Source organism: Gobio gobio, assembly GCF_949357685.1.
Source record: "Gobio gobio genome assembly, chromosome: 20".
Classification (NCBI taxonomy): domain Eukaryota; kingdom Metazoa; phylum Chordata; class Actinopteri; order Cypriniformes; family Gobionidae; genus Gobio; species Gobio gobio.
In genome coordinates this window covers 41,182,849-41,208,821 of record NC_137113.1, presented here as the reverse complement: position 1 = coordinate 41,208,821, position 25,973 = coordinate 41,182,849, and the positions used below count along the sequence as shown (strand labels likewise).

At 37.2% G+C, this 25,973-nt stretch overlaps 1 protein-coding gene across 1 annotated transcript; it reads right to left on the bottom strand.

Annotated features, from left to right (window-relative positions):
• Positions 1 to 8,955: 8,955 nt before the first annotated feature.
• On the bottom strand, positions 8,956 to 21,627 carry LOC307144147 (uncharacterized protein). Its single transcript, XM_079846187.1, has 7 exons — positions 21,568 to 21,627; positions 20,731 to 20,905; positions 12,470 to 12,874; positions 12,163 to 12,255; positions 11,731 to 11,970; positions 10,767 to 10,973; positions 8,956 to 10,636 (listed from the first exon to the last, which is right to left on the bottom strand). The coding sequence occupies exons 3-7, from the start codon at positions 12,501 to 12,503 to the stop codon at positions 10,560 to 10,562; spliced, it is 651 nt and encodes a 216-aa protein (XP_079702313.1). The 5' UTR covers positions 12,504 to 12,874; positions 20,731 to 20,905; positions 21,568 to 21,627; the 3' UTR covers positions 8,956 to 10,559.
• Between the last annotated feature and the right edge of the window lie 4,346 nt (positions 21,628 to 25,973).

Sequence of the window (25,973 nt, the reverse complement as noted above, 5' to 3'; positions counted from 1 at the left end):
TATTTTCAACTTTTTTGTAATCTGAAGACATTTTTGGGATAATTACTTTTGCTGTTTCTGCTATTTTTACCACTGTTTGCACCATGTATGAATAAATACAGAATCGGTTTACATGTAAAACTTTTCATTGATTTAAAAATTATTTTTGTTTGTATTGTGTGACGTTTTTTAGCACAGTTGCACTATTTAAACATTTCCTGCACTTTTACAGAAGACAATTATATCTGCAACTTTTCCATTTCTGAAAAGGCTGGTGTGGAATTTTACATAAAAAAATTATTAAAAAATTTAAACATGGGGAATGATACTACATGTATCGTCATTGATATCGTTATGGCAATAAATACTAGAAAATATCGGGATACATTTTTAAGTCCATATCGCCCATTCCTACTGTCTGGTCTTGTGGAGCAATTCTGGCCCCATCTCTCATCGACCTGTTTGCTGATGATGATGGAGAGGGGGAAGAGGATGAGGTGGATATTGATGATAAACAACCATGATGATCATTGATCCATTTAATAGTGATCAATTTAATAACCTTGCAATTGTTATAACAGAATAAATTAGATTTATACGGCTAAATTTGCAACACAAAATAGCAAAAGTTACATCATTATGAGCCTAAATGTGTTATTTGCCTGTTTTTCACCAATAGCGTGGTTGTACCATGTCAATGACCTTTCCATTTGATTCCTGGTGTCCGAATTATATTAGCAAGTGGGTTCATTTGTCTTTCATTTGAGTTAAGATGGCCGCCAAACGAACCCCATGGGACATTAGTTGACCTCGGCAACGGCAAAAATTCTTAACAAGAAACCATTAGGGTCCCAAAAAAACAGGTTACAAAAAACTGCCTAGCGGATACACGGGAACCCATTTCTCCTGCTAGACTACTTGATTATCAAAGTTTAACAAAGTGAAACATTTTACTCGAAATCACACGTTTTATGTGTAATTTGACATGTAACGTTACCAAAAGTGTCAGATTTAATCTAATTCTTTATGATTTCAGTTGATACAGGTGGAGCTGGCAAAGGTGGAGGGTTTCTAAAATCGCGCTGCAACTACAGCAAATGCTAACAAAGCATTTGAAGGTTGAGCATGACAGCTCATTGGCTACTGATACAGCAGGAACCAATCAGATGTGCTCTAAAGAGAATGATGTGATTGCAAGCAGATTGAGTTAAAGGTGCAGTAAGCGATTTTTGAGAAACACTGTTGATATTTGAAATCACCAAAACAAACACGCCCCTACCCAAAAGGATCACCCCAACTTCACAAACACGCTATGGCGCACAAGCACCTCCCCCCTCATGAGTGGACACGCCGATTGGCTACACGTGTGTTTTAGTGCTCGGTCCGATCCACTTTCAACAGCGTTTCTCAGAATATACGCTTACTGCACCTTTATGGAGCTATCAGCCTGCACCATCTAGACTTTCAGGACAGAACTTTTTATTCGTTTTTGGGAAACTATTCCTATGAGCTTCAAGATTGACCTAAATCATTCTCAAGGCCAAAGTATGCAGGATTTACATGTTTACAGTCTGGTACAAATTGTGGTTTTGGTCTATACGGCTAATTTTGCCCTTCATGACAACTGTAAGGGGGGTGAATTTTTTTATAACTCATTCGTTTACATTATATAAAGCATTAAAGTTCTGCATAGTTAAGGGCGTGGCAACTTCGAGTGACAGGTGGATTGCCCCTGCTGTTTGTCTGCTGTCCGTTAGCTCCACCCACTCCACCTGTTAGCTCATCTTTAGCCCCTTTTCAGTTATCCGGGAGTGACATGCTGTCAAGATGGCAACGGCCGCACTTTAGGCTTCAGAAACCTATGGGTGATGTCACGGACACTACGTTCATATTTATTTACAGTCTATGTGTGGCAACCGTGCCCTGGGTGCGTCGATTCACTAGGCAGTCGAAGAAAAACACATTGCCCTGGCTAAATGAAGAGTGTAGGAAACTTATGAAGGAAAGAGATCAATTATTGAAACAATCTTTAAAATCAGGTCTTTTAACAGACCGACAAAAATGTACCTCATTAAGAAATAAAGTAAAAAAAAAAGATAAACTAAAGCCAACTTCTTCATCAATACTATTGAAGAGGCAAGAGGAAATGGGAGGAAGATATGGCAAACCATCAACAAGCTGATTGGCAGAAAACATAATAATAACAATAAAGATTTAGAGTTGAAAATTAACACTGAATTAGTTACAGATCCAACCATCACATATACAGAACTCTTTCTTTCTAGACTCTGTTTATGAAACAACTCAACTTTTTAATTCACCTAGCTATTCTATTTGCTCCATTAATTATGCACAGCCGAAACAGAAGTAGCATCAGTGGCTTAAAAAATTCTAAGGCCATGGATATCTATGGCCTTGATACTAATTTTCTAAAAAGGCACAAAGAGACCCATATTTCATTAATCAGTCCTTAAAGGGGTGTTGAACTGAGAAATCAACTTTCCCTTGAGCTTTTGATATATAAAAGGTCATGGTAATATAAGAATAACCTGTAAGTTTCAGAGCTGAAAACTTCCAGTGTGTGTGTGTGTGTGTCTGTGTCCGCGAGAGTGTGTGTGATTTAATCATTGTGTTTGTTTGATATTTTGCGAGTCCTCTGAGCATTTCCCCAGAAGATAACCATATGGACTGACTGAAGCACATTAAATATGCAAATCTTATCCAATCCTAGCCGTGGGCGTTTACTTCAAAGTGTTCAGTGCGGCACGCCCATCAAATCCGAGTGTTTTTCAGAGAGCCTCAAAACCAAGGCAGAAAATAGCCTATTACTTATTCATTATGATGTTTTTGAATGTAAAAACCACACAAACGTCATAAGTTGACCTCAGATAACAGTATAAAAAAATAAAAAAGCCAGTTCATGACCCCTTTAAGTCAATCCATTGTGCCATCAGCTTGAAAGATGGCCCTGGTATAGTCGAAAAATGGGTGGCTAAACTGATTCAACATCTCAATACAAGCAATAATTTATTCCACCCTATGGGATTTGGGTTCAGGGTTCAACTGTGTGTTTCTGGGAAAGGTTAAAGGCTATCTAGATAAGAGTTCTTATGTTGGTGCTGTCTTTATAGATCTAAAACGAGCTTTCCATACTGTTAATTACAAAGTTCTTTTATCTAAATTAACATATTTCAATTTCTCTGAACAAGCTCTCAAACTGGATAAAATCATACCTATCCAGTAGAAAGCAACGTGGTTGTGTTAAAGTCCTCATGAAATCAAAATCGATCTTATTTAATTTGTTAGCCCACATTACAGGTCTTAGGGTGAACAACTAATCCGTGCAAGTTAATACACAGAAAAAAATTGTTTGCCGCGGTAATCTTTAAACAAAATCTGAAAAGTAACTTCCGGTCTTGAATGGCGTTCCCTTTCCGATGACGACTATGCGCCGGCTTGGGTTTGAATATCCTTAACCACTCCCCTCCATCCGTTAGTCTGCTATGAGCGCGAGATGGAGAGGAGGAGCGCTGAAGTAAAACCCTGCCCTCTATTCAATATTCCGTTTCACCTGGAAATACGTCACAGCACTGAAATAAAGTCAGTTGCAACTTCCGGTTCACTGGGACTTTAATGATTCAAAGTCCCCATTCTGTGAATGTCCAGTAGGGGTCCCCCAAGGCTCCACACTTGGTCCAATCCTGTTTACACTGTATATAAATGATCTGCCAGAGGCATGTAAAAATGTTGATGTTCAGATGTATGCAGATATGCTGTAATCTTTACACATGCTAAGAACTACCAAGAGATGGCATCCACACTTACATCTGCAATGGCTCACATTGATGACTGGCTCACTAAGTCATGTCGATCTCTACCTAAACATAAAAAAATATGAAGGTGTCACATTCTAATGCCCCTCCGCTGCATGGCTTCTTCCAAAGCGGTGGTAGTACACGCAGGGGTGGAAAAGGGGTTTCGAGGGAGGACGGAGTTCCAGCTAAAAAAAAAATGGTTCAATTTTATTTATTTTTTTAATTAAAAGGATTTGTATATTTTAGCAACTCAATAATCTACAATATAATAGCCACATATACACGTAATGCAATCTATAATAATAAAAACGTAGCAGAATATTCTGTGATAAAGGCTGCACAATGTCAACTTTTGTGATTGGCCAATACCGGCAGACTGCAGCCAATGGAAATGCTTCTCCATTGGTACGTGCTTGAGGTAAATTATCTGGAATGATGAACTGTGATTTTTGACCGAAAACCCGTTACTTTAACTGTTCTGAATTAGGATATATCTGGATCAATGTGCACTGACCGCCACAGTGTTCATGTCAGAGAACTCAGAGTCATGGATAGATGATAGCCTTTTAATGATTGCTTTGTATCAACACAGATGGACATGTGCAAGGTTGATCTAGAACAGTTAAAGAGAAATAATAATTAACATATAAATCACTTAAGTGATATAAATAAACTCAACATAAAGTGTCTTCATCCTTAAACTTCAAAGGATTGACGTCAATTCAGCGCATAACTCACGTGAGATAAATAGATTGCATATGCATATAAATGAATAAAACTTATAAACAGTGTCTGCAACGAATACACTTGTAATACAACATTAATATTCAAATAACACTGGACTTACTTGTACGTTACTCATACAATGTCCTTAAAGTGCGAGCAATCCAGCGACTAGCGCTACGCATATTCTCAGTCTACTAAATGAGCGTAAGCTGCGCATGTTGCGCAATATTCTGTAACTTGCAGCGCTGATTCTGCGCACATCTCCGGTTATTATGCTGAACATGGAGAATTCAGAACATTAACAGATGCCATAACAGAAACTTTGAAATGATAAAGCTGTGTTAACATGCCTGAAATGATCCTGTCTATAAATATAATATTAATACATAAATGGTCATCTAAAAATGATCCGGCCGTCTTTCCCGAAAAGAGCTTGAATTTCCGTTATATCGAGTGAAATCAGATCCAGAATCGCACAGTGTAATTCAGAAATGCATGCGAGATATGCACAAAACACACACAAATGGCGAACCATGCTGGTCAAAATTGGAAATGCAATGAAAACACAGGCCAAGCATGTAATGATACCTGGAAAATAAAATAAGGATTAAAATGGATTTAAGGTAATACAGAAAAAAAAGAAATAAGAATGGTAAAAGCAGTTCTAGTCTAATTGTAGCCTAGATGTGAGGTAATCCATTTAGGCTAAACTCTTTGCTTATAGTATTTTATTTAAAATATGCACACATTCAATATTCACTATGTCAAAAGTGCAAAACGTGTCTTATAACATATTTTAATAAAATATGGCGAAATTCCATAAAAAAATATGAACAGTTTACATCACTGTATTATTACTGTGGGTCGTTGAATACATCTATCATAAACAGTTGTCAAATATTAAATGTTTAGCTACTTATATCTCACCACGCACCCCAAAAATGATAAGAGACGTTTCTATTGTTATAATAATGATTGTCTAAAATGTCTACACATAAAGGTAAAAATAGTATTATTTTAATTATAAAAGTGTTTGTTTTCCAGTAGGTGGCAGCAATCCTCCACTAAACCAAAGCACATGTTCACTTTATCATCATGAATGAAAATGAGAAATGTAGATATTTTTTAAAAGTGGATTTTAGGCTACATAAAATGTTGCCATTTTATATAACTGTATTAATTTGTAATAATTTAAATAGAGGCAAAAAAACAAAAACAAATCCCCCTTAAACTGCACAACTTTACAGTAAAAACATTAATAAAGCTTTCTGATATTACAATGTGTGTGGTGGTGTGGTTACGGCCCTGCTTGTCTTGTGTTTTTTAGCGGGCTTAGCTAATGAGGCCAATTAGAGAGAATTATTAATATATATTTTTTTTATAACAAGGGGTTATCAATGATGCTTAGGCTATATTATTAAACTAACCTAAGACAAAATGTAGAATTCAGAAAATAATGTAGATTTTCCCCCCCAAAAGAATATACTGTAACAAAAGCCTTGTTTGTGTAACCTTTTCCCACACAAGTTTGAAATGTTCCAAATGACCCCCAGACATTTTTTATAATAGGTTTGTGTGAATATTGTTTTAAGTTCACTTGGACTTGATATAGCTTTTATTTATACTCTAATGTTGAATGTCTATCATTAATGTTTTAAAAGAAGGAAAAAAAAATTCAGAGACATCGGTAGCAGTTTTCATAAAAATATGCCATTACAACAAATATTTCAAATATACTGTCTTTAAGTTGTTTCTACATAAGTTTAGAGAGTAACTGTGGAATTATTACAATGAAAAAATATTAAAAACGCAGATGTTGAATGTGCGATTAATTAGTTACTTTTTTTAATCGATAAATATATAACTGCCTTACAACTAGATTCCCTTTACATGTTTAATTGTTCATTTTCAAAGCACTAAACTGAGATGTACAGTAACCATCCAAAACATTCAACAGATTTATTTAACCTGGGGACAATTTATTTAGAAGGTTTTTGTGACCTCTTAAACTGTGCAACTCAAAAACAAAACAAAAAAACGTAGTGAATTTCGGCCATTTCCACCACTGAGTAAACAGGCCTCTGTGAAAGGGGACAGTGTGATACCATTTAGGCGCACCACTTTTGGACAAAACGTATTGTCAGTAATAGACAGAAAACTCTGGAATAGTTTGCCCCTTCCAATAAGAGAATGTCCTACATTGAAAACCTTTAAAACTCACTTAAAACAGTTGCTTCTAGAAAACCAGACATGTACTCACACACAGGGGCGGGGCCAGAGGGGGGCCTGGGGTGGCACGGGCCACCCCCAAAATGTAATTGGCCACCCCAAGTGCCCCCCCACCCATCAGAGTCGGAAGGTAATATGTTGTTGGACTTGTCAGTATGTAGTTCCAGCGGTTTTCTTAACTAAAACTAATATTTTACAGAGCATTGATTTATTTATATTTTATTGTATGCATGCAAGTGGCCACTGCACTCATCCCCCTGTTGTTGTTGTGGTTGTGGAGCGCCTCTGCACTGGAGAGGAACCACTCTACCGTCACGTGTTGTTATCGGAGTAAATAGTGGGCGCAAACGGACGGCGAAGTGCGGTGGTTGGTTTCTCTACTTTAAAGCTTATAAAAAAACATTTGAGCACAAAAATAAACTAAAAATAAGCCAATTCAGGAGCTAGAAGACGCGAATGAGAAGTTGTGCGCTGTGAGAAGAGAGTGTGTGTGTGTGTGTGTGTGTGTGTGTGTGTGTGTGTGTGTGTGTGTGTGTGTGTGTGTGTGTGTGTGTGTGCTCATCCGAAGCACGCAAACCCGCGTCTCAGATAGCGAGCAAATATTGAGTTCTCTTTAAAGTCTTCCGCCTAAACGGACAAATTCACACAAAAATTGTCAACATGATCGTCTTGAGTGTTCTAGCAAACTAATATTCCTGCTGTCTGTGTTTTTAATGTTAATCAAACTACAAAAGACAAGGAAATCACTCACTGCTTTAGCTTTTATACCTTTAATAACAGTCTTTAATTTATACAGTCAAATAGGCTATGCAATGCAATTTTACATTTGATTACTGATATTCCATTTCTGAGAACTAATGTTAGATCTACCAGAAAAACCTGAAAAGCACTGTTTATTTTATAAGTATCTTTGCTCTGATTGTATTTATTTGTGCTTTTGCATAGTTAGATCATTTGTTTTTATCTTCTTTATTTTTATTTGACAGTAGTTATTTTTTCCCTGAATATAGCACATACAGACTGAACCATGAGTAATTTGAACAGTTAGACCCTATAGCCTAAATATTCACATAATAAATATGTATTACAGGCCCCCACTAATTATTCTAGAAATAAGTTAATTCAACGAAGGTAACCTCTTTTGCTGTATATTTTTGATGGTTTGAATGCATACTCTCCATGTTTTACCATTTATGAACTATCATTTATGTGCCCTATACCATCACCATTCATATCTATGCAACCAATAAATAAATAAATTACTACTAAAGTACAAAATTGTTTACAAAAAACACATTTCTTTATGGATAGTCACTTAATTTTTCTCTCAAAATGCACCAGATTTATGCATTTAAATTTAAAATGAACAATTTTCTTTTGGGGAGCAACCCCTAGCCTAGAGGGACCAATGTCTACCCAGCATAGTCTCAAAAAATCCTGTGGGAAACAAATATAATATATTTATAATGTAATATAAATATGAATAAACACTGCTACAGCTTCTTGTTGAGCTCAAAAGCCTTTCTACTGTTGTCAATTATGTTGGTCCATCTTGTTTACAACTATATACAATTATGATGGAAAAAAAATCATGCTTGCATTGCATTTACCACAACCCATGTTCTTCTACTACTGTTGAGTTATTTGTTATTTCATATCAAATTTGAAGTTGCTCATTTTTAATTCATTTTCACTCATTATAATATGTTTTGTTATCAATAATATACAGTATTATTACCTCCAGTGTAGGGCTATTTATACTGGTTCACTGTTTACATGTATTTAAATGTGCCACCCCTCTCTGAGTCTGTGCCCCAGCCTGGCCCCCCCCACGAAAAATTGTCTAGACCCGCCCCTGCTCACACATTTATCACCCATACATTTTCACTGTTTATTGAATGCAGTATAGAGGTGGATGAACAATGTCTTTGCCATTATGTGTCTTTGTTTTTTGTTTTATCAATGTATATGTCATTATTGTATATTTTACTCTATAGTGAATGAATGCTGTTTGATTGTGGGCTGTCTTCTTGTTAGTCTTATGTTACCTGCCTAGGGACTGCAGATGAAAAGTAGTTATTTTGACTAATTCTGGCATATTTACATGATGTATTTTTATACAACAATGTTCATTTATATGCATAATCCCTATCAAATAAACCAATAAAATAAAAATAAATAAAAGAAGTGTACTTTGCAAGGCTGTGGGTTCAACAAACAAATGATACTTTTATTCAAAGGGGTCATCAGGTCACATATAAGACACTATTGTCAGGATGTACCAGCGGACAGAGGTGTAAAATAAGTGACAGGGACAAAAATGCACAGTCCAGAGTGGTTTTAAGAAAAATAATACAGAGGAAAATAAATTTGCTATACACGAATGTAAGTTGGCTATGCCAATGTACAGGACCAAAAAATACAAACGAGATTAAATCTCTCCTTCACACTACCTCCCTGCCCTAAAATGGCTGTCTGAAAAAATGAAAAACATAATTTTAGGGGAAAACCTATAAGTTACAAACAGGTGACAAAGCATAAACAAACAAACCTTCATGACATTTCAACCTTACAACATATATTATTTACATCTATTAGCATGTACAAAGCTCAAAACAATAAAGATAAAACATACATCCCAGGCTCTCTCCCGCCCCTATGAGGTCAGAACCCAATGGAGTAATCTTTGATGAGCAAATGCTAGTTTAAATATGGCTGCAAGCAGCAATACTGGGGCCAAGTGCAACAAAAGCAAACAAGGAAGCTAGCAGCAGACCAAATGAAAAAATTAGTGAAGACATTTGAAGCAAAAATGTTAAAACCCCACATTAAAACATTGAGTTGTATGGAGCCAATTTCATATTTTGTTTAATTATAGCGCCACCAAGAGGCACAATCCTACAATAGTTTTTATGTGTTTTCGGAGTGAGCCCATACATATGTGTGTAAATTTTGGTGAAAATATCTTGTTTTGTTTAGGAGTTATAGACTTTTTATATGAAAAAACACATAAAAAATTACTGACACCTGACTTTGATTGGATTTTACTACCCCTTACTATCAATATTTTGACATTTGGGTATTAACTTATAGCTATCGACCTTTGTTTCCAAACTTCTGATGCTGGTTTCGTCTCGATCGGACGAGTGGGTTTGAAGATATCAGCTAACGTTTTATAAACGCTAAATTACCACGCTGCACAAACCAAAGGCCGAAACCTGGCAAGTCTGGTGTCGTTGGACTCGGCAAGGATTCAGGAGACAAAAAACATTACTCCCATGAAAATAAGTCAACCACACCCAAAGTTATAAGCGTTTGAAAAAAAGAATTCTTTTTATTCTTTTAAAAAAAATTTTATATCAGACGACTCAGCATGCCGTCCTGAATCTAACGAGACCACTTTGATTTTTGGACAGACGGTTCAGAAGTTATAAGCAAAAATAGCAATTTTTTGGAATCTCTGGACCAGTAGGTGGCCCTGCGCCGAAACGCTCCATGTTGCCTCAGGTCATGCTTGTGATGACATGTACCAAGTTTGGTTTGAATACGATAAAGCGTTGCGGAGATATTGCCTTTTGTATTTTTGCAACAGCTACGTAAAATTTGTTTGCGCGTTTATCGAAAAACGATTTAACTAATCAACTTGAATTCCATAACTTTTTGTCAGCATGGTCTGAAGATGATCTGGTAAAATGTTTGTGAAAATTCCTCGGAGGAGTTCGCAAAAGTAGGTTAATTAAAAATGGCGGGAAAATCATCGTCAAATTATAAAACGTCATATGTGCAATCGAATCGGCTTGAGCCAAGGAATCAGAGGAAAAAAACCACTCTTCCGAATCCTCCGGATCCAATCATCTCTCCCACGTTATAGAGAGTCTCAAAGGAGTCTGAAAAATAAAATATGAGAAATATATGAGCTTGCTAGATCCTTTGTTTTATATTTAAAATATCAGTGCAAACAAGACAATAATAATACTGTTTAAAACAATGTTGGAGGAATAATGTCTGCGGATTGACCGTTATTTGGCTGGACGCCGGAGGGATCTGGATCAGGTGATGATGGACCAGGATCGGGCTCTGGCTCCAGATCCGCTGGAGGAACAAACGGCTCCACAACATCCTCAGCACCGAGACAACAGCAGAGGAGCGAGCGCCTCATAGCCTGACACACGTTCCTGAAGAAAGAACGATCTCCTTTCCTCTTCTTACAATCGGCAGGTTTTTCTGAAATGAAGAAAACAAAACTGAATTATTAGAAACATCTCTGACGCCAAATTAGGCTGTGATATAATGACATAACTTACATTTTACTGTTAAAGGGGTGGTTGCATGCGATTTCACTTTTTTAACTTTAGTTAGTGTGTAATGTTGCTGCTTGAGCATAAACAGTATCTGCAAAGTTACAGCGCTGAAAGTTAGATATTGTCTTTTAAAGTTATGGCAGTTTATTGCCTACAAAAACGGCCGGTTTGGACTACAACAAGCTTCTTCCCGGTTTGTTGATATCATAAACCCTTGCTATTAACATAAACACTGCCCCCGTGAACACGCAACAAAGTGGGCGAGGCCACGTCGCAGTCATTACGAAAGAGAGAGAGAGCTGTTGCAGAACTACAAACTACATTTGGCCATCTAACCAATCTAAGACCATTGCGTTTTTCAGAGGGATGGGCTTCATAGAAGCAGGAAGCAAACAAGCCGCTCAAAGGACAGTGGAGACAGCGGTGTGGAATAAAGGTAAAATATAAGAATAAAAATACGGCGTTTTAAAAAAAAAGAAGTATTAAGACATGTTATACTGCGCCCCATAAACACAACCAAGCCTAGAAAAAAACCACGGAACCACCCCTTTGATTCCAGAAAGAAAATTTCAGCAAAAGGAAATTAAATGTGACTGTACTGTGACTGTCAGAATGAAATATGAAATGGCAAAAATCTCCATCTGTACACTTTACACCGCCCAGCTTTATTTCAGTCTCACCTGTTGAGCTCCTGTTCACTGGTGAAGCCTCCATAAGGCCATTTGAAGTCTCCGTTGGCTCGACGGGAACTTGACCTGGCAGCGGAGGGCACATCCACTCTTCGAGGCTGTCGGACCTGGACAAACAACAGTCGCTGGAACTGCCCTGTTCGCTTAGGCTATCCGACCGATCGCCACTCCATTCGACGATGTACGTGCCTCGGCTGCTGAGGCTCAACGACTCTCTAGAGAACCACCTCACTATATTGTCAGAGAGGGACAAAGATGATATGGACATGATGCTTGGTGAAGATATTTCTTATCATATTAATAATCAATGTCAGTGGTCACATCAAATTGTTACTGTATTTATTTATTTTTCAACTTTCTATTTTCAATGACACATTATTTGATAACTGAGCAATAACTTCTTCAATAAAAGCCTATTCTGACCTCTGCGTAAGAGTTTAGATGGAGTGGATGGACGTCCATCGTCCTGGCTCTCCCGGCTGCCGCTCTGCCACTCCCTCTTCCTGTCCGTCTGACCTGTGGACACAGAAACACAAAACTCAGAAGACAGAAGTGCTAAATGTGTAGGAAGCTCCTGGATCTGTGTCTGGGTCGGTCATCAGAACAGAACAGGGTCTCCAAACCTCCTGACCAGCCGTCTGAGAGAAAGTGGCTCTCCTGGATTTGGAGAGGCTGGAATATTTCAGAAACATAACATCCCATAAACAAATGAAACACCTAAAGCACTCACCTCCTGTTTCACCCATCATATTCGCCATCGACATCCTCCTCCAATCTGGAATAAAAACAATACAAAACACAAAACACAAAACACAACACAACACAATACAATACAAAACAATAAACTCTCCTCAAAAATACTCCTCCCAGAAAAATAAAAAAATAAAAAGAAATAAAATTTGAAACTCCTAAAATAAGAAAAGAACAATAAGATAGCACTATATAAATAATAAGAACTAAAACTCAAAAATATAACTCTGTGTAAAGGATATCTCCTGCGTTGTTCTTCCAGAATAAAACTCTTGTCTCAGGAATCGTCCGAACAGCTTCAAAATCTCAGTCAGCACAGAAAATATTCTGCAAAAGTTTTTGAATTCGCCTCGTCTCTCTCAACAACAGATCGCGATCAGTGCGCCTGCATATGAGATCAGAATCAATTCATAACAATGTTCATAACATGCGTCGCCATAGCAACTAAAACTCAAATCATTCATATGAGCAGAGCACGTGACCGCGCATCGATCTAAACACATTTATTGAATAGTTATGAACTTAATTTGGACGTTTTCTTTAATAAAAAGTCTGAATCTGTTTCATTGAATCAGTTCAAAACTTTGATTCAGTGATTCCTCTGCATCATCATCACTCAGAAATGCTAGATATCTCTACAATTACCAGGCGGACGTTTTCCAGAAATGTCCCCGTTTTTTACAGCTCGTTCAAAACAACCGGCATATACATTGCAAAAAAGCCCAACATACAGCAGCTGCTGGGGCATCATGTTGTAATTCTTTCACCAGCAGATGGCGCTGTGAGCTGCGCTGACTCTACTTGGTCGCGCACGCAGCTTCATGATGAACGTAACCGAGAGCAGACCGCCATTATCGTCAAATATCTAAAGAAACATCGTTATCACTTTCAAGGTAGTAGCATACTACCATACTAACATACTACATATAGTACAAATTACTATATGTGTGTGTGTGTGTGTGTGTGTGTGTGTGTGTGTGTGTGTGTGTGTGTGTGTGTGTGTGTGTGTGTGTATATATATATAAAAGCTAAACAATTACACCTTACCCTAGCTCACAACAAATACATGTGCAGAATGCACACATACTTAAATACATGCTTAAAATGAGCCTAAAATGCAAAATAACAAGACCAATTAAAGATAGTAACAGTTATTTCAAGCACAAACGTAACAAAACATTTGAAGTAAAAGAAAAAAAGTAATTTATACAGTATAAACTTGTGAAAATTAAAGTATTAAATACAATTATATTTGTTAAATAGTTTTATTCCATATTTATGTTGTTTTATTTGTGTAATGTGTTTTTGTTAAATCATGTTCTAATATTGTTTTGAACGGCTTGTGATTTACAGTGGTGGTTTTACTATGAACTGTTTTCATTGTTTGATTGTTTTTTTGTTTTTGTTTTTGCGGGTGCAGTGAATTGTATTAAAACCAGACCAAAAATCGTAGTAATAATAATAAAACTAAATCATAATAATTGTTAATGTTAATAATAATATAGGGAGCCCAGCCCACAACGACAACAAAAAACATTCAAAAATATATTGTCCCTGTTTTTAATTAATGGACAGGCCTAATAACAAATGAGATTTAGTGATATTTTGACCACTCAAATCGGAAATGTCCAAGTTTCCATTTCAGAAATCTGGTCACCTTACTCTGCATGCATCAAAATGTGTTGCTAAATACTTTTATTTATTTATTTTTTACTATATTTTTCTATATTATTGCATATGAATAAAAATTTTTTTAAATAATGTTTCCTTGTATTAGTTTAATGGTGAATTTTTTAGTTCGTATTATTTTAACTTTTTTTTCATGGTATTAAAATGAAAGTTTATGTATGTGTGTTTGTGTTTAGTTGAGTTTCATACTTCAGGCTTTTATGGCGCATATACTATGATATTATTATACTATGATTAAGATTTTCAAAGAGGGGAAAAAAACACCTTAATTTTATTCAGAAGCTCAAACTGAGCAAAAATGTGTAATTTTGTGCACCTGCTGATATTTATATTGTCAAAACGTAAGATGAAATTCTGATAGCTTGTAATGTCAGTCAGTGAGATCTTTATAATAGTCTTAAAATGCATATAAATATCTGTTGTCACTCTATATTCCCCAATAATGTCTTAGTAAGATTATATTGAAATGCTTTCACGATCTAAGCTCTGTAGTTTTTGATGACTGAGAGATGAACAAATAAACTCAAAAGCCTGATGGATCATATTTGATACTCACATTTTAACATGGGTTTCCTAAAACATTATGTATGGATAATCAAACTATCAATCAGACAACAGTAGATTGTGTGCAGATGTTTTTTCAGCAAAGTTTTGATTATGTTTATCATGATCAAAGAGGCCTTAGAAATGTACATATCAAATATTATACAATAGGCTTTATAGGGTTAATAATATTAATATCTCTCACTCTGGGCTGCCAAACCCCTGCTCTTATCGATACAATTAAACTCGCTTTCTGTCGTTTATCAGTTGATGCTCAAGGTCTGGGGGAGTAAGGAGGAAGCATCCCAACTGGAGAAGTGCGAGGCGGCTGCTCTCATTGTGGAGGGAACAGCTCATCGGCTAATGTCGTCGGATGGAGAAGTTGATTGATCCATACCTAGGAAACTTCAGTGAGGTCTTGTGTTAGCAGATTGTTTGCCAAGAATATAAGCTACCGTGCATTGGGGTGTTTTCAGCCATTTCAGGTTGAGTTTATTGAGATCCATGCCCTCCAGTCAGACCAGGAGGAGATAGACAGCCGGTTGTGCTCCGCCTGCATCATGCCGTCAAGCTGGGATTCAAGTCGGCAGTAGTGAGGACCCTGGACACCGACATCTCCTTCATCCTTCATCCTGCATCACGCTGACACCATCAACCTCGTCATCTACCTCGACACTGGCATGGGCCGCCACCGTCAGCTGGTCAATGTCCCAGAGCTGGCCACTCCTCTTGGGCAGCCGTACTGCAGCAGCTGCTCGGCTACTGTGTGTTTAGTGGTGAGGACTGCACTAGCACCTTCAAAGGCAAGGGCAAGGTGACACCGCTCAAAAAGCTCCAGAAGAACCCCAAATTTCAAAAGGCTTTCAGGTTGGTGGATGAATTTTAGACAATTGAATTTAAATGTATTGAATATAATATTTGGAGAGAGCAAACTTAGCAATTATCCCAACAATCTTCCTCCAGTCAGCTGTGCGATGAGTGGAAGGTGAAGTTGGAAGTGCAGGAGCAGCTGGAGGTCTTCACGTGTGTGATGTACAGTCAAGCATGTGAGACATCAGTCAAGCCGGTCAGGAGCAAGATGCTCAAGAAGATTGTGGGAGAAGACGAGACCCTCAGCATTAAGTCGAGAGTCGATTTTGCTCGCCTGCCCCACTGCCAAGACTCACTCATCCCTCACATCCAGCGGGCAAGCGGGCAGCTGAGCCGATCTTCCGGAGGCCTTAAACCCTATGACGAGGGTCAGGGGTGGGAGAAGACGGACGGAGGGATTTTGGAGCCTGTCTGGTAGGGATGGGCGATATCTTATCGTTTGCGATATACCGGTAAAAATTCTCCCCACGATAAGAATTTGCCTTCCCGCGATAATAACGATAAAGCCTAGTTGATGGCGCGACCCATCCGCACCGTGCCACCGCTGGCCGTCTCTTGATGCCCTAAACATTATTACTTTATGATGGCCGCGGTGGCTGCGTTCGTCACTCTGTATAGCTGAACGGGGGTTGGAGAGAGAATTTCTTGTGGTGCCCCCTCAGCACTTGGTGCTCTACGCGCGGTGCTTGATAGGAGCTGCGCCACTGAATCCGCATCTCACGTGCAGAACGAAAACAACTATGGTGGAAGCTGCGGAAGAGTTCATAGCTAAACGAGGGGCTACCTGAGGGCAATCTGAACCATACAGATGTATTTTCACTCGCTGAGCACTTGGACTGAGCGCTTAAGAGATTCGCTCTGTCTCAATCGATCGGTAAAGCACACTATTTCAGTTAATCTCAATGAATGCGCAGTGTATATGACGCACATTAAACACTAGTGTGAGGCGCGCGACTGAGAGCGCTCAGTGTTTCACACACACTCAAAGAGAGAGCGAGAGAGTCTTATACCAAACAGAATTGACGTGCTACATGTAAACAATATCCTTTGTTGCATTTTCCTGTAAAGTAATGGCGTTTATTTGGAATTATTCAGCCTTTCGTGAACAGGAAGAAAGGAATGCACAAACGGGAATCTCATTGGCTGGCGCGCACCTATTACTGTGCCTGTTTTGATTTCAGCCAATCAGTTGGAATGAACGCTGACAACGTGATTAATATTCATGAACCCAGAAGCTCATTATTCCTTAGTGCAGTTTATTTTTATTAGTAGAATAATTCGTGGTATTATTATATTATCAACTCAAATTACTGAAGTTCTATCATTAAATCATTATTTTCAACTTTTTTGTAATCTGAAGACATTTTTGGGATAATTACTTTTGCTGTTTCTGCTATTTTTACCACTGTTTGCACCATGTATGAATAAATACAGAATCGGTTTACATGTAAAACTTTTCATTGATTTAAAAATTATTTTTGTTTGTATTGTGTGACGTTTTTTAGCACAGTTGCACTATTTAAACATTTCCTGCACTTTTACAGAAGACAATTATATCTGCAACTTTTCCATTTCTGAAAAGGCTGGTGTGGAATTTTACATAAAAAAATTATTAAAAAATTTAAACATGGGGAATGATACTACATGTATCGTCATTGATATCGTTATGGCAATAAATACTAGAAAATATCGGGATACATTTTTAAGTCCATATCGCCCATTCCTACTGTCTGGTCTTGTGGAGCAATTCTGGCCCCATCTCTCATCGACCTGTTTGCTGATGATGATGGAGAGGGGGAAGAGGATGAGGTGGATATTGATGATAAACAACCATGATGATCATTGATCCATTTAATAGTGATCAATTTAATAACCTTGCAATTGTTATAACAGAATAAATTAGATTTATACGGCTAAATTTGCAACACAAAATAGCAAAAGTTACATCATTATGAGCCTAAATGTGTTATTTGCCTGTTTTTCACCAATAGCGTGGTTGTACCATGTCAATGACCTTTCCATTTGATTCCTGGTGTCCGAATTATATTAGCAAGTGGGTTCATTTGTCTTTCATTTGAGTTAAGATGGCCGCCAAACGAACCCCATGGGACATTAGTTGACCTCGGCAACGGCAAAAATTCTTAACAAGAAACCATTAGGGTCCCAAAAAAACAGGTTACAAAAAACTGCCTAGCGGATACACGGGAACCCATTTCTCCTGCTAGACTACTTGATTATCAAAGTTTAACAAAGTGAAACATTTTACTCGAAATCACACGTTTTATGTGTAATTTGACATGTAACGTTACCAAAAGTGTCAGATTTAATCTAATTCTTTATGATTTCAGTTGATACAGGTGGAGCTGGCAAAGGTGGAGGGTTTCTAAAATCGCTCTGCAACTACAGCAAATGCTAACAAAGCATTTGAAGGTTGAGCATGACAGCTCATTGGCTACTGATACAGCAGGAACCAATCAGATGTGCTCTAAAGAGAATGATGTGATTGCAAGCAGATTGAGTTAAAGGTGCAGTAAGCGATTTTTGAGAAACACTGTTGATATTTGAAATCACCAAAACAAACACGCCCCTACCCAAAAGGATCACCCCAACTTCACAAACACGCTATGGCGCACAAGCACCTCCCCCCTCATGAGTGGACACGCCGATTGGCTACACGTGTGTTTTAGTGCTCGGTCCGATCCACTTTCAACAGCGTTTCTCAGAATATACGCTTACTGCACCTTTATGGAGCTATCAGCCTGCACCATCTAGACTTTCAGGACAGAACTTTTTATTCGTTTTTGGGAAACTATTCCTATGAGCTTCAAGATTGACCTAAATCATTCTCAAGGCCAAAGTATGCAGGATTTACATGTTTACAGTCTGGTACAAATTGTGGTTTTGGTCTATACGGCTAATTTTGCCCTTCATGACAACTGTAAGGGGGGTGAATTTTTTTATAACTCATTCGTTTACATTATATAAAGCATTAAAGTTCTGCATAGTTAAGGGCGTGGCAACTTCGAGTGACAGGTGGATTGCCCCTGCTGTTTGTCTGCTGTCCGTTAGCTCCACCCACTCCACCTGTTAGCTCATCTTTAGCCCCTTTTCAGTTATCCGGGAGTGACATGCTGTCAAGATGGCAACGGCCGCACTTTAGGCTTCAGAAACCTATGGGTGATGTCACGGACACTACGTTCATATTTATTTACAGTCTATGTGTGGCAACCGTGCCCTGGGTGCGTCGATTCACTAGGCAGTCGAAGAAAAACACATTGCCCTGGCTAAATGAAGAGTGTAGGAAACTTATGAAGGAAAGAGATCAATTATTGAAACAATCTTTAAAATCAGGTCTTTTAACAGACCGACAAAAATGTACCTCATTAAGAAATAAAGTAAAAAAAAAAGATAAACTAAAGCCAACTTCTTCATCAATACTATTGAAGAGGCAAGAGGAAATGGGAGGAAGATATGGCAAACCATCAACAAGCTGATTGGCAGAAAACATAATAATAACAATAAAGATTTAGAGTTGAAAATTAACACTGAATTAGTTACAGATCCAACCATCACATATACAGAACTCTTTCTTTCTAGACTCTGTTTATGAAACAACTCAACTTTTTAATTCACCTAGCTATTCTATTTGCTCCATTAATTATGCACAGCCGAAACAGAAGTAGCATCAGTGGCTTAAAAAATTCTAAGGCCATGGATATCTATGGCCTTGATACTAATTTTCTAAAAAGGCACAAAGAGACCCATATTTCATTAATCAGTCCTTAAAGGGGTGTTGAACTGAGAAATCAACTTTCCCTTGAGCTTTTGATATATAAAAGGTCATGGTAATATAAGAATAACCTGTAAGTTTCAGAGCTGAAAACTTCCAGTGTGTGTGTGTGTGTGTGTCTGTGTCCGCGAGAGTGTGTGTGATTTAATCATTGTGTTTGTTTGATATTTTGCGAGTCCTCTGAGCATTTCCCCAGAAGATAACCATATGGACTGACTGAAGCACATTAAATATGCAAATCTTATCCAATCCTAGCCGTGGGCGTTTACTTCAAAGTGTTCAGTGCGGCACGCCCATCAAATCCGAGTGTTTTTCAGAGAGCCTCAAAACCAAGGCAGAAAATAGCCTATTACTTATTCATTATGATGTTTTTGAATGTAAAAACCACACAAACGTCATAAGTTGACCTCAGATAACAGTATAAAAAAATAAAAAAGCCAGTTCATGACCCCTTTAAGTCAATCCATTGTGCCATCAGCTTGAAAGATGGCCCTGGTATAGTCGAAAAATGGGTGGCTAAACTGATTCAACATCTCAATACAAGCAATAATTTATTCCACCCTATGGGATTTGGGTTCAGGGTTCAACTGTGTGTTTCTGGGAAAGGTTAAAGGCTATCTAGATAAGAGTTCTTATGTTGGTGCTGTCTTTATAGATCTAAAACGAGCTTTCCATACTGTTAATTACAAAGTTCTTTTATCTAAATTAACATATTTCAATTTCTCTGAACAAGCTCTCAAACTGGATAAAATCATACCTATCCAGTAGAAAGCAACGTGGTTGTGTTAAAGTCCTCATGAAATCAAAATCGATCTTATTTAATTTGTTAGCCCACATTACAGGTCTTAGGGTGAACAACTAATCCGTGCAAGTTAATACACAGAAAAAAATTGTTTGCCGCGGTAATCTTTAAACAAAATCTGAAAAGTAACTTCCGGTCTTGAATGGCGTTCCCTTTCCGATGACGACTATGCGCCGGCTTGGGTTTGAATATCCTTAACCACTCCCCTCCATCCGTTAGTCTGCTATGAGCGCGAGATGGAGAGGAGGAGCGCTGAAGTAAAACCCTGCCCTCTATTCAATATTCCGTTTCACCTGGAAATACGTCACAGCACTGAAATAAAGTCAGTTGCAACTTCCGGTTCACTGGGACTTTAATGATTCAAAGTCCCCATTCTGTGAATGTCCAGTAGGGGTCCCCCAAGGCTCCACACTTGGTCCAATCCTGTTTACACTGTATATAAATGATCTGCCAGAGGCATGTAAAAATGTTGATGTTCAGATGTATGCAGATATGCTGTAATCTTTACACATGCTAAGAACTACCAAGAGATGGCATCCACACTTACATCTGCAATGGCTCACATTGATGACTGGCTCACTAAGTCATGTCGATCTCTACCTAAACATAAAAAAATATGAAGGTGTCACATTCTAATGCCCCTCCGCTGCATGGCTTCTTCCAAAGCGGTGGTAGTACACGCAGGGGTGGAAAAGGGGTTTCGAGGGAGGACGGAGTTCCAGCTAAAAAAAAAATGGTTCAATTTTATTTATTTTTTTAATTAAAAGGATTTGTATATTTTAGCAACTCAATAATCTACAATATAATAGCCACATATACACGTAATGCAATCTATAATAATAAAAACGTAGCAGAATATTCTGTGATAAAGGCTGCACAATGTCAACTTTTGTGATTGGCCAATACCGGCAGACTGCAGCCAATGGAAATGCTTCTCCATTGGTACGTGCTTGAGGTAAATTATCTGGAATGATGAACTGTGATTTTTGACCGAAAACCCGTTACTTTAACTGTTCTGAATTAGGATATATCTGGATCAATGTGCACTGACCGCCACAGTGTTCATGTCAGAGAACTCAGAGTCATGGATAGATGATAGCCTTTTAATGATTGCTTTGTATCAACACAGATGGACATGTGCAAGGTTGATCTAGAACAGTTAAAGAGAAATAATAATTAACATATAAATCACTTAAGTGATATAAATAAACTCAACATAAAGTGTCTTCATCCTTAAACTTCAAAGGATTGACGTCAATTCAGCGCATAACTCACGTGAGATAAATAGATTGCATATGCATATAAATGAATAAAACTTATAAACAGTATCTGCAACGAATACACTTGTAATACAACATTAATATTCAAATAACACTGGACTTACTTGTACGTTACTCATACAATGTCCTTAAAGTGCGAGCAATCCAGCGACTAGCGCTACGCATATTCTCAGTCTACTAAATGAGCGTAAGCTGCGCATGTTGCGCAATATTCTGTAACTTGCAGCGCTGATTCTGCGCACATCTCCGGTTATTATGCTGAACATGGAGAATTCAGAACATTAACAGATGCCATAACAGAAACTTTGAAATGATAAAGCTGTGTTAACATGCCTGAAATGATCCTGTCTATAAATATAATATTAATACATAAATGGTCATCTAAAAATGATCCGGCCGTCTTTCCCGAAAAGAGCTTGAATTTCCGTTATATCGAGTGAAATCAGATCCAGAATCGCACAGTGTAATTCAGAAATGCATGCGAGATATGCACAAAACACACACAAATGGCGAACCATGCTGGTCAAAATTGGAAATGCAATGAAAACACAGGCCAAGCATGTAATGATACCTGGAAAATAAAATAAGGATTAAAATGGATTTAAGGTAATACAGAAAAAAAAGAAATAAGAATGGTAAAAGCAGTTCTAGTCTAATTGTAGCCTAGATGTGAGGTAATCCATTTAGGCTAAACTCTTTGCTTATAGTATTTTATTTAAAATATGCACACATTCAATATTCACTATGTCAAAAGTGCAAAACGTGTCTTATAACATATTTTAATAAAATATGGCGAAATTCCATAAAAAAATATGAACAGTTTACATCACTGTATTATTACTGTGGGTCGTTGAATACATCTATCATAAACAGTTGTCAAATATTAAATGTTTAGCTACTTATATCTCACCACGCACCCCAAAAATGATAAGAGACGTTTCTATTGTTATAATAATGATTGTCTAAAATGTCTACACATAAAGGTAAAAATAGTATTATTTTAATTATAAAAGTGTTTGTTTTCCAGTAGGTGGCAGCAATCCTCCACTAAACCAAAGCACATGTTCACTTTATCATCATGAATGAAAATGAGAAATGTAGATATTTTTTAAAAGTGGATTTTAGGCTACATAAAATGTTGCCATTTTATATAACTGTATTAATTTGTAATAATTTAAATAGAGGCAAAAAAACAAAAACAAATCCCCCTTAAACTGCACAACTTTACAGTAAAAACATTAATAAAGCTTTCTGATATTACAATGTGTGTGGTGGTGTGGTTACGGCCCTGCTTGTCTTGTGTTTTTTAGCGGGCTTAGCTAATGAGGCCAATTAGAGAGAATTATTAATATATATTTTTTTTATAACAAGGGGTTATCAATGATGCTTAGGCTATATTATTAAACTAACCTAAGACAAAATGTAGAATTCAGAAAATAATGTAGATTTTTTCCCCCAAAAGAATATACTGTAACAAAAGCCTTGTTTGTGTAACCTTTTCCCACACAAGTTTGAAATGTTCCAAATGACCCCCAGACATTTTTTATAATAGGTTTGTGTGAATATTGTTTTAAGTTCACTTGGACTTGATATAGCTTTTATTTATACTCTAATGTTGAATGTCTATCATTAATGTTTTAAAAGAAGGAAAAAAAATTCAGAGACATCGGTAGCAGTTTTCATAAAAATATGCCATTACAACAAATATTTCAAATATACTGTCTTTAAGTTGTTTCTACATAAGTTTAGAGAGTAACTGTGGAATTATTACAATGAAAAAATATTAAAAACGCAGATGTTGAATGTGCGATTAATTAGTTACTTTTTTTAATCGATAAATATATAACTGCCTTACAACTAGATTCACCTTTACATGTTTAATTGTTCATTTTCAAAGCACTAAACTGAGATGTACAGTAACCATCCAAAACATTCAACAGATTTATTTAACCTGGGGACAATTTATTTAGAAGGTTTTTGTGACCTCTTAAACTGTGCAACTAAAAAAAAAAAAAAAAAACGTAGTGAATTTCGGCCATTTCCACCACTGAGTAAACAGGCCTCTGTGAAAGGGGACAGTGTGATACCATTTAGGCGCACCACTTTTGGACAAAACGTATTGTCAGTAATAGACAGAAAACTCTGGAATAGTTTGCCCCTTCCAATAAGAGAATGTCCTACATTGAAAACCTTTAAAACTCACTTAAAACAGTTGCTTCTAGAAAACCAGACATGTACTCACACACAGGGGCGGGGCCAGAGGGGGGCCTGGGGTGGCACGGGCCACCCCCAAAATGTAATTGGCCACCCCAAGTGCCCCCCCCACCCATCAGAGTCGGAAGGTAATATGTTGTTGGACTTGTCAGTATTAATTCTTTACAAGTAGTTCCAGCGGTTTTCTTAACTAAAACTAATATTTTACAGAGCATTGATTTATTTATATTTTAATGTATGCATGCAAGTGGCCACTGCACTCATCCCCCTGTTGTTGTTGTGGTTGTGGAGCGCCTCTGCACTGGAGAGGAACCACTCTACCGTCACGTGTTGTTATCGGAGTAAATAGTGGGCGCAAACGGACGGCGAAGTGCGGTGGTTGGTTTCTCTACTTTAAAGCTTATAAAAAAACATTTGAGCACAAAAATAAACTAAAAATAAGCCAATTCAGGAGCTAGAAGACGCGAATGAGAAGTTGTGCGCTGTGAGAAGAGTGTGTTTGTGTGTGTGTGTGTGTGTGTGCTCATCCGAAGCACGCAAACCCGCGTCTCAGATAGCGAGCAAATATTGAGTTCTCTTTAAAGTCTTCCGCCTAAACGGACAAATTCACACAAAAATTGTCAACATGATCGTCTTGAGTATTCTAGCAAACTAATATTCCTGCTGTCTGTGTTTTTAATGTTAATCAAACTACAAAAGACAAGGAAATCACTCACTGCTTTAGCTTTTATACCTTTAATAACAGTCTTTAATTTATACAGTCAAATAGGCTATGCAATGCAATTTTACATTTGATTACTGATATTCCATTTCTGAGAACTAATGTTAGATCTACCAGAAAAACCTGAAAAGCACTGTTTATTTTTTAAGTATCTTTGCTCTGATTGTATTTATTTGTGCTTTTGCATAGTTAGATCATTTGTTTTTATCTTCTTTATTTTTATTTGACAGTAGTTATTTTTTCCCTGAATATAGCACATACAGACTGAACCATGAGTAATTTGAACAGTTAGACCCTATAGCCTAAATATTCACATAATAAATATGTATTACAGGCCCCCACTAATTATTCTAGAAATAAGTTAATTCAACGAAGGTAACCTCTTTTGCTGTATATTTTTGATGGTTTGAATGCATACTCTCCATGTTTTACCCTTTATGAACTATCATTTATGTGCCCTATACCATCACCATTCATATCTATGCAACCAATAAATAAATAAATTACTACTAAAGTACAAAATTGTTTACAAAAAACACATTTCTTTATGGATAGTCACTTAATTTTTCTCTCAAAATGCACCAGATTTATGCATTTAAATTTAAAATGAACAATTTTCTTTTGGGGAGCAACCCCTAGCCTAGAGGGACCAATGTCTACCCAGCATAGTCTCAAAAAATCCTGTGGGAAACAAATATAATATATTTATAATGTAATATAAATATGAATAAACACTGCTACAGCTTCTTGTTGAGCTCAAAAGCCTTTCTACTGTTGTCAATTATGTTGGTCCATCTTGTTTACAACTATATACAATTATGTTATCAATAATATACAGTATTATTACCTCCAGTGTAGGGCTATTTATACTGGTTCACTGTTTACATGTATTTAAATGTGCCACCCCTCTCTGAGTCTGTGCCCCAGCCTGGCCCCCCCCACGAAAAATTGTCTAGACCCGCCCCTGCTCACACATTTATCACCCATACATTTTCACTGTTTATTGAATGCAGTATAGAGGTGGATGAACAATGTCTTTGCCATTATGTGTCTTTGTTTTTTGTTTTATCAATGTATATGTCATTATTGTATATTTTACTCTATAGTGAATGAATGCTGTTTGATTGTGGGCTGTCTTCTTGTTAGTCTTATGTTACCTGCCTAGGGACTGCAGATGAAAAGTAGTTATTTTGACTAATTCTGGCATATTTACATGATGTATTTTTATACAACAATGTTCATTTATATGCATAATCCCTATCAAATAAACCAATAAAATAAAAATAAATAAAAGAAGTGTACTTTGCAAGGCTGTGGGTTCAACAAACAAATGATACTTTTATTCAAAGGGGTCATCAGGTCACATATAAGACACTATTGTCAGGATGTACCAGCGGACAGAGGTGTAAAATAAGTGACAGGGACAAAAATGCACAGTCCAGAGTGGTTTTAAGAAAAATAATACAGAGGAAAATAAATTTGCTATACACGAATGTAAGTTGGCTATGCCAATGTACAGGACCAAAAAATACAAACGAGATTAAATCTCTCCTTCACACTACCTCCCTGCCCTAA